The sequence below is a fragment of the Nothobranchius furzeri genome, chromosome 14, assembly GCF_043380555.1.
Source record: "Nothobranchius furzeri strain GRZ-AD chromosome 14, NfurGRZ-RIMD1, whole genome shotgun sequence".
In the NCBI taxonomy this organism is placed as follows: Eukaryota; Metazoa; Chordata; class Actinopteri; order Cyprinodontiformes; family Nothobranchiidae; genus Nothobranchius; species Nothobranchius furzeri.
The window spans coordinates 46,146,456-46,161,904 of NC_091754.1; the positions used below are offsets into that span (position 1 = coordinate 46,146,456).

The 15,449-nt window shown below is 43.4% G+C and overlaps 2 protein-coding genes and 1 long non-coding RNA gene across 9 annotated transcripts in view; 1 reads left to right on the forward strand and 2 right to left on the reverse strand.

Moving 5' to 3' along the window:
- Positions 1-2,838: 2,838 nt before the first annotated feature.
- On the forward strand, positions 2,839-9,042 carry LOC129163896 (gamma-glutamylaminecyclotransferase B). 3 transcript variants are annotated; one of them, XM_054743045.2, is made up of 2 exons: positions 2,839-3,128; positions 8,458-9,042. In XM_054743045.2, the coding sequence occupies exons 1-2, from the start codon at positions 3,072-3,074 to the stop codon at positions 8,932-8,934; spliced, it is 534 nt and encodes a 177-aa protein (XP_054599020.1). In that variant the 5' UTR covers positions 2,839-3,071; the 3' UTR covers positions 8,935-9,042. The 3 variants fall into 3 exon arrangements, with proteins under 3 accessions (XP_054599020.1, XP_070400248.1, XP_054599021.1); XM_070544147.1 differs by lacking the exon at positions 2,839-3,128 and adding an exon at positions 3,392-3,411; XM_054743046.2 differs by lacking the exon at positions 2,839-3,128 and adding an exon at positions 3,885-4,019.
- LOC139062656 (uncharacterized) lies at positions 7,497-8,754 on the reverse strand. The gene is made up of 2 exons (XR_011516229.1): positions 8,624-8,754; positions 7,497-7,653 (listed from the first exon to the last, which is right to left on the reverse strand). It is a non-coding gene; the product is annotated as an uncharacterized lncRNA (long non-coding RNA).
- A 3,229-nt stretch (positions 9,043-12,271) lies between the features above and the next one.
- LOC107380890 (FERM, ARHGEF and pleckstrin domain-containing protein 1) overlaps positions 12,272-15,449 on the reverse strand; it is a 51,747-nt gene continuing 48,569 nt past the window's right edge. For 3 of the 5 annotated variants that reach the window (XM_054743040.2, XM_054743041.2, XM_054743039.2), the window contains exons 17-27: positions 15,416-15,449; positions 15,287-15,348; positions 15,036-15,211; positions 14,683-14,957; positions 14,521-14,610; positions 14,094-14,176; positions 13,826-13,938; positions 13,470-13,630; positions 13,142-13,249; positions 12,905-13,056; positions 12,272-12,644 (exon numbers count right to left, since the gene is read on the reverse strand). The exon at positions 15,416-15,449 is cut by the window's right edge and continues 48 nt beyond it. In XM_054743040.2, the coding sequence (XP_054599015.1) occupies positions 12,566-12,644; positions 12,905-13,056; positions 13,142-13,249; positions 13,470-13,630; positions 13,826-13,938; positions 14,094-14,176; positions 14,521-14,610; positions 14,683-14,957; positions 15,036-15,211; positions 15,287-15,348; positions 15,416-15,449 (1,333 nt within the window). In that variant the 3' untranslated portion in view covers positions 12,272-12,565. The remainder of the gene's footprint in view (positions 12,645-12,904; positions 13,057-13,141; positions 13,250-13,469; positions 13,631-13,825; positions 13,939-14,093; positions 14,177-14,520; positions 14,611-14,682; positions 14,958-15,035; positions 15,212-15,286; positions 15,349-15,415) is intronic. The other 2 variants (XM_054743043.2, XM_054743042.2) reach the window with 1 other exon arrangement.

Consider the following 15,449-nt stretch of genomic DNA (forward strand, 5'->3'; position numbering starts at 1 on the left):
AGACTAAAGAAGTCATGTGACCCTCCTCTGCCTGTCTGAAGTGCTACAGTCTGACTTGAGGCCACCTGAGAGAGAAGCTGCAGCCCCAACACCTCCTGGACTGCACTCAGACACCGAGTCTAGCTCCTGTTTGTGGATAACTCCTCCTGAACAGCTGATCAGGTCAGTCAAGCACATCCAGGAGTGCTTCCATCATTAGGATCAGAGCTTCAGCTGAGAGCAGAAGCAGAGGGCTGCAGCCTCTCTGCCAACAGCTGAGGAAGAACCCCTGACCCATCACAAAGACAAACTAGAAACATACCGAGGATCCTGAGCTTAATAACATTTCTTTTGTATTCATTGATTATTCTGTGACGGGCCTTTAGTATGGAAGACTATTCTGTAAAAATGCTGTAGTCTCACATTTAGACATTTGTTCATTTACCATCAGACAGTAAAGACAGAACCTGTAGACATGACTGAACAACTAAAGAAATCATCTCTTTACCTGTAATTCTCCACCAGCCTTCATCAGCTCACCTGTCATTCACCAGTGCATCCCTCAGCCTTTCAAACGTACTTTCATAAATCCAACTGCTTCATCAAGTGAAGGACGGGTCAGCCAAACGAGGACACGTTTGTCATTAGATATGAGCCTTCTTTAACTAAACTAACCAACCATTTTACAGGCTCAAGCAGCCTCACAGCACTAAAGTTCAAGAACGCAAAGGCCAATAAGCACTAGTTAGTCACTAAAATATCACTAGTCACTAGTTAGTCACTTGGTAATCACTAGTCACTAGTTAGTCACTAATCACTAGTCACTAGTTGGTCACTAATTGCTCACTAGTCCCTAGCTAGTCTCTTGGTAATCACTAGTCACTAGTTAGTCACTAATTAATCACTAGTCACTAGTTAGTCACTAATTGATCACTAGTCACTAGTTTGTCTCTTGGTAATAATGAGTCACTAGTTAGTCACCCATTGATCATTAGTCACTAGTTAGTCACTGATTAGTCACTAGTTAGACACTCATTGCTCACTAGTAACCAATTAATCACCAGTCACTTGGTAATTGTCACAAAGTGGAAAGGTTTTGGTTTTTAGTTTAAGTTGCATGATTTGCCTCATTATTGTTGACATGTTTATTTTGTGTTTTGAATGGTCTTTCCCATCGTAGTACCTCCCAGAGGCACTAATCTGAACTGATGGGAGCAGGTGTGGAATGCCCACAGGTGCAGTGTGTGTGTGTGTGTGTGTGTGTGTGTGTGTGTGTGCGCGCGTGTTTTCCACTTCAAACACTGGTCTAACCAACCAGACCAGCGTGTCCAGTAACACATTAATGTTACAGTTAGACAGTTTCACTTCATGTAGGCTAGGAACATTTCACCTGCCGTGGCCCGACCTTTTCTGCTCCACATAAACTTTGTGCATGATCAAATGTCTCTACAGATGCTTTCTGAGCTGAAGAGGCTATTCTGCCTCAGACTGGATGCATCATGCGTCTCCATATTAGAGACGAAAACAAGCACTATTCAGCCAAAGTTTCATAATCAGAGAACATTTTCCAAGTGACACATCCCTCAGCGAGACCGGCTTTCCAGACCGCTTCAGGAAATCTTATCGCATGCGCAGTGGTTCTGCACTGCGCTGCGAACCCCTCTACAGATCTTCAGCTCACTGTCCACCGTGGACGCTCCGATCCACGCTGAACACAGTGTCCAGTATAAAGCTCTGATGTTCTGATGGGAATCATTTCTTGATTGATTTAGTTACCTCCGCGATGTGCGTAACGATTAAAATGTCAGCTCATCTGTGTGTGCATCAGTGTGTGTCGGGGTAATTCTTTCAAAACAACCAACATCCTTGAGTTTATCTGTCAAAATGCAGTCAAATGGAAATATCTGTAACCTGCCATTTTACTGTTTTGCCTTCCTGTGAAGATTGTTGCAAAGAGACACAATTAAACTTGATTAACCCCAGAGCCATGCGCACTGCGCTGTACTCCGTGACTGTAAATGAGGGGGAAACGATTTAATCGGATACTTTTCTTTTCATCATGGTTTAATGTAAAGTTTCATTCAGTACAAACTTTAGTTACACCAATCTAACGAGACAGAGCCTGGATTTGTATTCTGAACAGTTTAAACTTGTTTAAAACAGAGACATGCGTGACACGTCTAAAGTTCACACCAGCTCCACTATTAGGGAAATTAAACGAATAACATGAAATTATTTTAGGCACAGACAACGTCCCCCACACTTTTGAAAAGCTTGCAACACGCCTGCTTAGATGTAATTACATATTAAAAGATTTCCAAAGGGAAGAAATTGAAAAAATAAGAATATATCACCTTCCCTATCCCTCCTAAAGGGAAAGAAGTCCAATTTAAAATTTTGAATAAAATTTACCCAACAAATACTCCTTGGGGATAGATTTAGTACAGAAGCTGGTAATTGTGTATTTTGTGAAACAGAAGAGGAGGACTTAGACCATCTATTTCTTTGTGCAATTTTATACAAATATTTTGGTTGGATTTTCATGCCTGGCTTTGTTCCAGTGGGATTCAAATTACACCATTTACCTTAAATATGATCATGTTTGGAGTGTTTTTGAAAGAAAAGAAAGTTAATTGTGGTGTTAATGTGTTATTAATTTTGTGCAAACAATTTATACATAAATGTCGCATTTTTAAGACCAAACCAACACTAGCTTATTGGAAAAACGACGACGAAAATTAACTGTGTGCAGACAATCACGTAGTGGATGAGTAGCGGCACGTGACTGCAGTCACATCCCAGACGTCATCCTTTTACCTGACGGCAGTGCATCCTGGTGGTCGGTGGAACACTCTGCAGTTGTTAAAGCGCTAAAATTCGCATTTTCTTAAAAAAAATAAAAACAGCTGTTCTTGTGGCGGGAGGACAGTTTGCTCTTAGCGAGGGAAGATGGTTTGTTGCTAAATTAAATAGCCAATGGTACTAGAGCTCTTCTAGCCAATCAGAGGCAAGAAAGGCGGGATCTTCCTTGAACGTACTACGATTCCAAATAAAGTTTCCGGCAGCATCAGCCCACGGGGCGTGTACGTGTGATGTCTGTAGCCTCGCGTTGCTTGTGGTTTCTTACATCAGACCTCTTCTTTATCCAGGTAATGCTGCTCTGCGCGTTTGTAATAGTTTATTTGTTAAAAGACTCGTTGAGGCACCCCCCCCCCCTAACTTTTATTGTCATCAGCTGTTGTCTGTGGATAGTTTTTACGTGTTTAACGTCAGTTTTACGGCTTGATTCACACTGGTTAGAGAGCTGAGTTATGTGCATTAACCCACTGGTTATGTTTCCTGAAACGCGCAGCTTGTACATTATGCTGCGTCTGTCAGTGATGATGAACCAGGATCAGATGTAGACGGGTTGGTTGGTTCAGCAGGGTCATGGTAACTAGGCTGATTTTATAGATAAAATTTTAGCAGAGGTGGAAAGTAACGAATTACATTTACTCACGTTACTGTAATTGAGTAGCTTTTTTGTAAATTTATACTTTTTAAGTCGTTTTTAAAATCTGTACTTTTACTTTTAATAGAGTAAGTTTTTAAAAAAGAATTGTAATTCGCTACATTTTAAATCATATCCGTTACTGAGTAAAAATAAATTGTAGGCTTAATAAATTAAAAATATTAAGTGTAGCAGCGTCGGAAAAGAAAGAGACACCTGCATGAGCACCACGTCTAAACCGGGGAGGGGGGGCTACACGCTTTATGATGAGGACAAACAGCCATTTTTACCGCAGTTTTGCTCAAAAACAAAAGTTCTGTGAGCCACTCGCTGTTTACCTCCTCTCTCCCTCCTCTCCTGTGGGTTGGAACCTGCACCTTCGCGCACCGGTGTGACGTCATCAGAATTCTGCTCGGTTCGGCAACCAGACTCGGTTCCTGTTTGAAATGTGTTTCCATACCGCGCACGGAAGCGGCAAAATTACGTTTAGCGCTCCTAAGAAGCGGATTCTCAGCGCTCTGCTCATAAAACAGAAGACCTGCAGGCCTCTGTGAGTTAATCCTGATACTGTTCAGGTGTAAACATTGTGCTCCATCCCTGTGTTTGAACTCAGAAGATGCTTCTTGATGCCACAGATATGTGATGATTTAGCTTGTTTCTTTATTTTACTCCAGAATAAGAGATTAAATTATTACTAAAGCAGTTCAGTTTAGTTAAATTAGTCATTCAAATGATTCTAACATGCTACAGTGTGTGTGTGTGTGTGTGTGTGTGTGTGTGTGTGTGTGTGTGTGTGTGTGTGTGTGTGTAGGTCTGCATAAGACAGCATGGCTTCATCAAATCCATGCATCCAATATCTTGGCTGAAGTAATGGCTCAGGAAAATAACTTGTATTTAATAAACAATGACGTCTCTGCAGTGTTTATGATAATGTTTTATCTTATCTTTGGTCTGGGAGGTGTAACATATCATGATGCAAGCCTTTTAAAACATGTTAAAGTGTTACAAGAGGAGATAAATGCATGAATTTGAAGTTCATGTTTGGAGACCAACCTTCACAGTTTGGAGGCTCACCCTGGTGAGGAGACACCATTAGTTCTAGTAACACCTGGGCTCCCACGGCCTGTTCTGACAGGATTATTTAGGAGGATTGGAATGAACAAACTGATTTCAGTGGTGAAGGGTTAAAGGTATTGGCTCGGCATTAAAATTGTAGAAACGCAAAATAACTACACTTTACCATCTATATAAACATGTACTGGGTCCAGTTTTTTATTTTATTAAGGACTTTTGTCATAAATGATTACAGAAAATCCAAATCCTCTCCTCCAGACAGTGAAGAACTGTGTTTCGCATACGTCACTCCAGCACGTAAAACAAGCTAGCTGCTGATGCTAATATTGTGAATCACTGTTATTTGTTTACTTTCATGCTCGTAATTATTACGTAAAATTGCGTTTACAGCTGCAGCAAAAGGTCTGAGCCATGTGTCTATGTCCTACACGCATTTTTAAATAACAGGTCTGATCTAAAATAATAACCTACATCTATAAATCCATCTAGAACCGCACCGCTACTTCTGGACTCCAGACGAGTCCCGTTAGCATGACTGCAGCAAAACTAACCGTGTTCGCTCTGGTAAGGAAAGAACAAGTCCTTTGGGAAAGCTACGACACACACACGCACGCATGCACTCACACACACACACACACACACACACACACACACACACACACACACACACACACACACACACAGAGATATAATCTAAAAGATGATCTCTATATTTCAACATTAGAACCTCCATGACATCCTGGATTAGTGCAAACAACGAATTGAGCTAAGGAGTTACTCCAACATCAGGAAGATTTATTCTGGTCAATTTTAGGTTCATTATTTTCCAGAGTTATGTCAATAAATACACACAGCAGTAAAACTGTAGATTACTGAACTATATTGGGACACATGATGGAGCTAAAACCAGCTGAAAACTTGCCAGCTTAGAGCTCCCAGTGGAGCACAGAAATGAAATATTTAAGAAAAGTAAACAAACTGTACCGATTTTGGTTCTGAAGATGAACAGAATCCTCCTCTATGTCCAAATCAGGTCGCAGGTCTTCTGAGTCAAACGGTCTAAAACATGTCTGCACCTCTTGTAGTGATATCCAGCTGGCGGGGTCGAAGTTCGGTTGAACTTCTCCAGTAATCTAACATCCGTTCTCGTCGCCGTATCCCAGAGAAAAAACAAATCTGATGGACTAGTAGAGGCTTCAGAAGCTACATCTGATTGATGACACATTGTTCTCTGCTATAACGCTAACGCAGAAACAGCGGAGCCAGGCGTTGTTTACTACAGCTGTTTCAGCAGAGCTCCATGTGAAACGTCACCAGCTGCCCAGGGCTTAGACTGGAAGTTAGTTTCTGTTTTTCCTGCGCCAGTCACAAACATCAGATTTTCTTACAATTCCAGCCGTCAAAATCCAAAAACCTTTTTCATCTGAGATTTTAATACACATTTACACATGCTGTTCAAACAAATTTTGCCTCTGGCCGATATCTTTAAATGAGTGAGTGAACCCACTACCAAAGATGAACTCTGCTAACTTTAAAAATCAGCTGCTCTAAATAAGCATTCAGGGAAAAGTCATGGGCTTGTGACTATAACCTAATTTATGTTACTAGTTTGCAGTGTAACTGCCTTTGTACTTCAATATGCATATTTGTTCATTTAATTAAAAAAACTGCCACTTTGACATTTATACCCCATTGCCTTTTTTTTAACTATTCAGAAGAGCCCGTCCTTGCAGTCAAAAAAGTAACTAAGTAACTTTTACTCTGACTACATTTGAAATAAGCTACTTTTTACTTTTACTTGAGTACATTTTGAGGCAGGTAATTTTACTTGTAATTGAGTAAAATTTCATGAAAGTAATTATACTTGTACTTAAGTACAACATTTTAGTACTCTTTCCACCTCTGAATTTTAGAAAGCACAAAAGCATGTTCTGGTCTAGTTTAACTCAGTGACTGTAGAAAGAGAAGGTTAGGGTTTAACCAGATGCTTATCTGACCTGAGCAGCTTTACAGATGTTTATGAACACCATGAGGAAACAGCACAGCAGCAAACTAACAGTAAACACCTTTTAAAAGGTAGTTACCCATAAATGCCCAACCTTGTTCTTAGACTATTGTTATGTGACTATTATACACCACCTGGCCAAAAGAGCTCACACACTCTAAAATTCGGTTGGACCACCTTTAGCTTTGACTACAACACACATTTATTATGGAGTTGTTTCGATTAGCTTCTGCAGCTTCACCAGATTTATTTCCATCCAGTGTTGCATTAATGTTCCACCAAGATCTTGCATTGATGATGGTAGAGTCTGACTGCTGCACAAAGCCTTCTCCAGCACATCCCAAAGATTCTCAATGGGGTTAAAGTCTGGGCTCTGTGGTGGCCAACCCCTGTGTGACAAGGATGTCTCATGCTCCCTGAACCACTCTTTCACCATCTGAGCCCAATGAATCATGGCATTGTCATCTTGGAATATGGCCTTGCCATCAGGGAAGATGGAATAACCTGGTCATTCAGGATATTCAGGTAGTCAGCTGACCTCATTTTTGGAGCACTTCCTGTTGCCGAACCTAGACCTGACCACCTGCAGCAAGCCCAGATCATAGCACTGCCCCCACAGGCTTGTACAGTAGGCACTAGGCATGATGGGTGCATCACTTTGTCTGCCTCTCTTCTTACCCTGATGCACCATCACTCTGGACCAGGGTCCATCTGGACTTATCAGACCAGTTTAATAAAGCGCCGGACAGTCGTAGGATGATGAGCATTATTCATTATTGGTTTAATGTGATCAACGTGTTTCTGCTGGTTTCTCCTTTCCTCCACAGTACCTAGACTACCACCAGTAATATGTGTGGTGCACACTTTTAACAGGTGGAACAGATTGAAGACATCTTGCAGGAATAGTGTAAACGTTAATACACCCATGAGTGAAGCAGTTCAAACACACGTGGCAGACGTTTTATTTGTGGATGGAAAATACGGGAAACGTGGGTTTGGAGGTGGAGAGGTGGATGACTGATAAAGTTGTCCGGGTTAAAAAGTCTTAAGACGCTCATTCATTAGAAGTAAAAGTAGATGGGCGGGACTTGGGCTGAGCCTCCACCTGCAGAAACCAAATAAATCCCATCAAAGTTTTGTAAGTAAGTAAGTAAATGTTATTTATATAGCACGTATCACAGACATAGAATCACAAAGTGCTTCACATAGATCAAAATAAAACAAAGTCATAAAATCATAAATAGATTAACATCATAAAATCAAAATGCTCTCAAAACAGAACTAGATTAACATCAGAAAAAATAAAGTCATCAAATTATAAATTTTCATAAACAGATTAAAGATTAAAATTGTGAGTTAAAAACAAGAAAATAAAAGGTTTAGTTAAAAGCAGCTTTAAATAAAAGGGTCTTTAGCTGCTTTTTAAAAGTGTCCAGACTGTCAATGCTGCGTAAGGATAAAGGAAGATCATTCCAGAGTCGGGGTGCAAACAGTCTGAAAGGAGCGATCTCCTCAACTTTTATATCTGGTCTTTGGAACTTCTAGAAGATTCTGGTGTGTGGACCTGCGGGCTCGGGTTGGAGCATAAGGCCTTAAACAATTCAGTAATAAGGAGCTTGACCATGTAGAGCATAAAAAGTTCTAGTCAGGATTCTAGAATGAACTCTAAAGTTAACAGGTAACCAGTGCAGAGACATTAGAATAGGAGTGATGTGTGCTCTTCTGTTTGCTCCAGTTAGGAGCCTCGCTGCAGAGTTCTGGACCAGCTGAATGTGGTCAAGGGCTTTTTTGTTAAAACGTGTGAAAAGTGTGTTACAGTAATCTAGACGGGAGGAGATAACAGCATGGAGAACCATTTCAAGTTCATGCTTTGACACCAACATGTTTTGTTCCTCTCGTTGTTTTGCAGGTCCCCTCTGACCTCATGGCCTGTGTCTTTTTTTATGGCTCCCTGAAGAAGGGTCAGCCTAACTACTGCTATGTGCTGGACAGAAACAACGGGAAAGCAGAGTTCCTCGGCACAGCCGTCACCACCCAGAGATACCCACTCGTGATTGCTGGCAAGTACAACATACCGTTCCTCCTCAACCTCCCTGGAAAGGGCCAGAGGGTCCATGGGGAGCTCTACCAAGTAGACACGAAGATGCTGAAATACCTGGACGACTTCGAGTGCATTCCCACCCAGTACCAGAGGACCGTTGTGGACCTGGAGATCAAGGAGTGGGTGGGAAACAGGGAGGAGAAGCCACCAGGAAGCCAGACAGAAGCGTTTGTGTACAGCACCACAACCTACCAACCCGACTGGCTTTCACTTCCGACCTACGAGAACTACGATGCTTATGGAGATCATGGCCTCAAATTTACATTAAGAGAAGACAGACACTGAAGATCATGTGAGGATGGGTACTTTTGTAGCTGTAACTTTTTCCAGCCCTCCTTTCTTTCTTTCTTTATTGAATATGCAAATCAATAAACAACCCAAAGCATTCAAAAAGTATCCAAAAAGAAACCCACACACACACACACACACATATATATATATATATATATATATATATATATATATATATATATATATATATATATATATATATATATATATATATGTATATGTATATATATATATATATATATATATATATATATATATGTATATGTAGAACATGTTCAATAGGAAGGGAACGAAGCTCTGGTAGCTTATAAAATCCCCCCCCAAATCAAATTTCAAGAAAGATAAAACAAAAATATATATATTTTCCCTACACTGAGTGTCATTGCCATTTTCCTATAACATGTTTTATCCTCAATCACACAAACAAAATTTACATTTATGTTTTCTTATGTTCTTATAGACAATTACAATCAAATGCAACACCCTTACAACCTTTCCGCCTCCTCCATGTAATTAATTAGTATAATTTTTTTATACTTCTTTAAACTTATGCAATGAGGGACTTTGCTTTAGATCCTCACCTAGCTTATTCCAAACTCTTACACCCGTAACAGAAATACAAAATGACTTTAATGTTGTTCTAAAATATGTATGCCTAAAGTTAAGTTTGTATCTGAAATTATAGGTTATCTGGTTTTATAAATAGCATTAATAATTTGTTTGGTAATAATTTCCTATGCACTTTAAACATGAACGTCGCTGTATATAGTTGAATTAAATCTTTAAATGTTAGTATATCTGAATATATAAATAACTTGCTTTACCACCATGGAATGGACCACACAACTACACTTTATCTAGCCTGTAACTTTATTAAGCACAGCTTCTAGCCAGGGCAGGCAAACAGCTCAAACATCACGACTGGTTAAAATCAACAATAATAATAAATCTGAATGAATTTACTGATGGTGTTCACACTCACATTCATAGCAGAGCTGAAATGGCTGAACTCTTTGTAAATAATCCTTAATTTGGGTGGATGGACCGAGGAAAGCCGACATAATACATTGTAAGGATCCTCTTCCCTTTCCTGCTGTTCGAGGCAGGTGATCAACCGTTCTACTCCCAACTCCAATCGACCGTCTCGGTCCCGACTCGATGGAAAAATAGATTTAAAGTAAAAGCTAGAACCCGATGGAACCACATCAACCTTAGAAAATGGCAGTTGAACTTCTAACCTAGAGCATCTCTAATAGGGTTTGACCTCTGGACATTGTCTTCGGTCTTCTACAGCCAGTGTGGCTGCTCTGGAAGACGCGAGTGGACGAACCAACGTCTGCGCTTCTCTCCTCGTTTTCCACCCTTGGAGCTGGTCCAGCGTTGGGCTTCCATAAAAGGAGACATCCTTTATTGAAGTGACTCAGCTCATCTGTTTGCTTGTGTTAGTCTGGAAAGTATCCAAGACCTCTTCAGTTGTATGTGACTTCCTTCAACGGCCTCTTGGCTCAAATGTGGTTAAGCTACGTTCCTCATTGGCCCAACTCTGCTGCTGGTCAACTCTTCTCATTTATTCTTCAACATGAAAATCTAAATCCCAACTAAATCAACTATTTAAATCATTCAGCTTGATGAAAATCAAACATCAGATTATCTAAAATCATGTTTCCTTTTGATTATGTAAATTATTTAACTTGATTAAAACATAAATGATTATAAATGATATCTGAAGCATAAACATCATAAAGTCTGCTGGTGTCCTCCTACTTCATGTCATGGGTGAAGGGGACTTTAACTCATTTTGACACCTCCTGTGGAGCAGACAACATCTGAGTCTTCGTGGCTTGTGCTGACCAAGCTGGTTCTGAACACTTCCTTCAAAAGTTTGACCAAAACTAATAATTTTTCAGCAGAGATGACCTGAGTTCAGAGGTCACGCTTGACTTTGGAAACGCTGATGACACCGTCTGGTTTCCAACGGGGTCCTCCTACGTCACAGCCAAATAACGAGATAACAGTCAATGAGCAATAAGTCCAGAAACACAAACCTGAAAACTCAAAACTAGCTTCAGGAAACAACCGTCATCGGTAGCTGGTTGGGTTTAGTGGAGCAGTGGTTAGGGTCCGCATCAGAACCACGCAGAAACGAGATGAACAGACTGACCTTTGACCTACCGGTAACCGGTCCCAGTAGCACAACAGCAAGGTCGTTGGTCCGAGCGTCATATGGAGATCTGGTCGCTACTGAACTTCAAAGAAGTCATAATTCTTGCATTTGACAACCAGTGATGTCACCTCCAGCAAGGAGAGGCAGCTGGTGTGGAACAGATTTGTCTGGTAAGTTTTCAAAATAAGATTTATTTCTGTAGGAGAAGCAGCATCCTCCTTCAAACCCGCCGTCACATGCATGTCAGCATGAAACGATCACCTAAGTGCCTCTGGCCACCTCTCATCAGAAGCTTGTCCTGGACCATCGCTTCAGGAGCATCAGAGGTATGAGGGGTATGAGCACATTCCACTGGTGCTGAGCTCACCCACTAACAAATCCAGCTAACCCTTGGACTGGAGACGTGTCCAGGTGTCCCCGTCTCTCGCCTGATGAGGTGCAGCCCTCCACCAGGGAGCAGCAGATCCTCCTGGATGATTTATGACCCAAGGTTTGGAGATGAGGACCATCAGCTGCCTTCTGCTAATACTAGAAGGTTTAAACAGTTCAAAGTCTGACTTGTTAGTACTTTTACTAAGTACCCAGGACGGCTAACCACTAGGCTCAACAGAAGACCAATCCTCCAGAACAGATCATGATGATGGAGCTAAACTATGTTAGCCAAGTTCATAATGAAATAAAAACCTACAACACTAAAAAGGGGCGGGTACATAAAATAAATGGTCACCATCACCAGCTGGGGTCGAGCCTGATCGTTAAACCAAGATCTGTCTTCTGAACGACTTTAATGACGAAGGTTGTGTTCATCACATCACCTGTAGAGGACCTTCTCCGTAGAGTCCGCCCGCCTCCATCCGGTTCCGTGTGGAAGTCCGACGGCACTAGGAGGGAACGCGTCATCCCTGCAGTGGTTACCGTTCGGGTTCAGACTCGTTTCCAGGTTATTTTGGATCTGTAGCCTGACCTGTTCTACCTGCTCAGGTAGACGTTTGTTAAACTCTTTCGGTTTGTAGTCATGGATACACACTCGGTCCAAGACCCGATGACCCGTCAGCGCTGGTTTCTGATGTCTGCTCTAACACACGACCGCGTGGTCGCGGTCAGAATGAAGCTGAAGAAGGTGGTTTCTTCTCTAAGATGCAGAGGTCTGAATAACGAGTCGGAGCGTTTGGAAGCAGATCGGAAGAGTTTAATCTGGTTCGTCGTCTTCGACCAACCACAAGGAAGCTTCACAGTGTATCAAAATACTGTACAAGGAAGAGCGGAGTGTGTAAAAGTGTGTGTCACCTTTCACCTACTCAGACATTAGCAGTGTGTTCACGTGCACACCACTCCCCACGTGCACCTCATCTCAGCTGCTCCAAACACAACAGCCAGAAAAAACAATAGTGAAAAATATTCAGGCAGTGAAGATAAAGTTCATCGATTAGTGTTTAACGAGTTTCTGCTGAGGGGGCGGAGTCACCCGTAAAGGTCTTTCCTGGAGCTCAGCGGGGAGCGGCTGGTGGAGCAGGTGGTGCTCCGGATCACCTCCATCCACCTGAGGAGAAAGGCTGGCGTTAGGGCAGGAATGACTCGTTTAGGTCTTCCTCACGTTTAAATCAGAAACCTGCCTCGTTATGGAAAATCATCATCAACTATTAAGCAGTTCCAATAATTCCAGGATGGATTTAGTTTAATATTCCCATCCACACCCACGCCTTCCCGCTAAACTAAAACCTGGGACTGCTGGGGGCCTTGACTCGCCCGTCGCAGCTTGATGACATCACGGGGGCAGTGACATTCCTCATAGACACCCACCTTTCAAAGGTGTACTCGCTCTCCGACCTAAAGTAGTACACGTGGGATTTGAAGTGGAGCTTGAAGACGTAATCTTTGTGGATGTTCTCCGACTCGGCCGGAACAGTGACTGAGTACCCCAGAAGAGGGAGGCTGGCCAGAGGGTACTCATCCTGCGGGAATGTGGCAGAAAACAAGGAGGAGCTGGAATGTTTCCACAGAACAGCAGGTGGTTGAGCACCTGAGAACAGAGCTCACCTGGTGAGATTTGTAGAAGAACAGGCTGAAGTTGGTGAAGACCACCCAGAGCTTCTGCCAGCCGTTGCTGTTCTTAAACTTCCTCAGCAGGTTTCCGGAGAGCTGGTTCTGCACCAACGGGGCGGGAAAACACGGGTCAAGAAACAGGAAGTCTTATTTCAGCGTTAGCTAGCACGTCCCTCAGACCCCCTCAGCCACTGCAGTACCTGCTTTCCTCCAGCAGGGGTCGGTGTAGCACAGGCTCCACCCACATCACACACACAGGCCAAAGATGGAGGCACAGGGGACATGAGACAGAGACAGGACAGACAGAGACGGGCTGTGGTACCTCCACGGCTACGCTGAAGTCCACCATGGACACGCTGGTGTTACGGTGCCAGCAGACGTGCACGGTCGTGTTGCCACGGTGACTCTGGCGCTCCAGGGACGAGCGTGAACCGGACAGCTCCTCCCCCGACTCCAGCTCAGCTCCAGCATCCTCTAAAAGCTCTACGGGTAAAAGACATGTCTCTGTCAGACGTTTTAGAGACATCTACCTTTAATGTTGGTGGGAACAGGTCAAAAACACCTGTCCCCAGGTGTCCAACATCTGAGAGGACAGCAGAGGACAGAGTTTAGATAAAGGCAACAAGTCTGACACTAGGACACCGTTAGACTGGGACCTGTAGGTCCAACTGGTCTTACTCTTGTCCTGGGGACTGGTGGACAGCAGCTCGGTGTTGGAGACGCTGCTCTGCTCTGCCAGATCGATGGCCATTCTGATGTCCTCCACCCAACGCTCCATCTCCGTCCCGCAGCTGCACACAAACACAACTTTGTTCTGAAGTAGGTCACGATGTCCAACTAATCACAGGACAAGCAAACTGGGACGAAGGTCCTAACGAGACACAAAGACATGCTGACGTAACAAGGATGAGAGGCCGGTCCTCTGACCCGTGTTCAGATCACGTACCTGGCTGCCACCACCACCGACTGGCGCGGTCCCAGCAGCGTGAACGAGTGAGGGACGCCCCACTCGTCCTCACCGTCTCTGATCTGCAGGAGACGTCCAGCAACAAGACACCAGGTTAGAGTTCAGATCAAAGAGCCACGCTCCTCCTGTCCTGTAAGTTTTACTTTGAAAGTGTTTTCATCATGTTTATGACTGATTTTCAAAATAAAAGCTCCATAAAATCAGCCTTTAGTTTAAAACAGAGACGACTCCGACTCGGCAAGCTCTCACTATTCATCAGCCAGATGTGGCGAGGTTTTTCAAAATAAAATCTATATCTTCAGATTGATTTTTGATTTATTTATCGTTGCCTTAATCTGAAGCTCATTAACTGTGAATGAAGGATTATTTTTATTATTGAACCGTAGCTTTTATTTTGGTGACGCACCGACATGCCGTAGAGAGGCAGCTGGCCGTGGACCTTGAACTGGTTGGACGCCGTCGTGCCTCTGCTGGTGTACATCAGGCAGTCGCTGAACTGGAGCACAGAGGAAGAAGCTCAAAGACAAGATGCTGACGTTCCAACATCAGAGTCAGGATGACGACCTACCAGGAAGAACATCCTCTGCTGGAGACCTTTTCCTGACAGCTTGCTGAGACAGCCCAAGCGGATGAACTCCTGAGGGTCAAACATCAGGTCAGAACGGAAACTGCAGCTCAAATAAATCCACAAGTCATGGAAAAAGATGCGAACCCGCCCAGGGACGACCAGGTTATCGATGCTGGTCAGATCCTTCTTCAGCTCCAGGAGCTTCTGGAAGTTCTCCATCTTCACCATGATGCCCTGAAGCTGCAGAACCATCTCAGAGATCTCCGCCAGCGCCGCTGGGATGGACAGAGGGGGACGGGGAGTCAGAACAGTGGACAACAACAATAATCAGTAGAAGACGGGGGCTGGAGTACCGCGGCTGTCCCTGAAGTCCTCGTGGGTGGGGGGGTAGTGCTTGCAGAGCCTCTCCAGGATGAGTTTGTAGTGCAGCAGGCGGTGGAGAGGCCTGAGAAGGAAGATGTAGAGGGGCAGGTAGCAAACCCTCTGCTGCTCAAAGTCTCGGCATAAGCTTTCCACCTTCCGGCTCGTCCTGAAAACAAACTTTATTTTAACATTTGCGAGAATCTGCAGCAGAACGTCTCGTTTTCTGGTGGATTTCTCCGACCTGACAGCCCGCTCCAGCTCCACCAGACACTCGGGGTGCTTCTGCAGGTGGGCCGTTAGCGTCTGCAGGTACAAACCAGAGTCAGAGCAGCCAGCCAAGCGTTAATAAGAAGATAAACAGCAGAGTTACCCTCAGGCCCTGGATGTTCTTCAGTAAAACATCA

Bases quoted from the DNA above. Each gene is read 5' to 3' on its own strand.
- LOC129163896 (XM_054743045.2), top strand. From the start codon at position 3,072: ATGTCTGTAGCCTCGCGTTGCTTGTGGTTTCTTACATCAGACCTCTTC. The intron at 3,129-8,457 runs GTAATGCTGCTC...GTTGTTTTGCAG, and splicing joins CAGACCTCTTCTTTATCCAG to GTCCCCTCTGACCTCATGGC.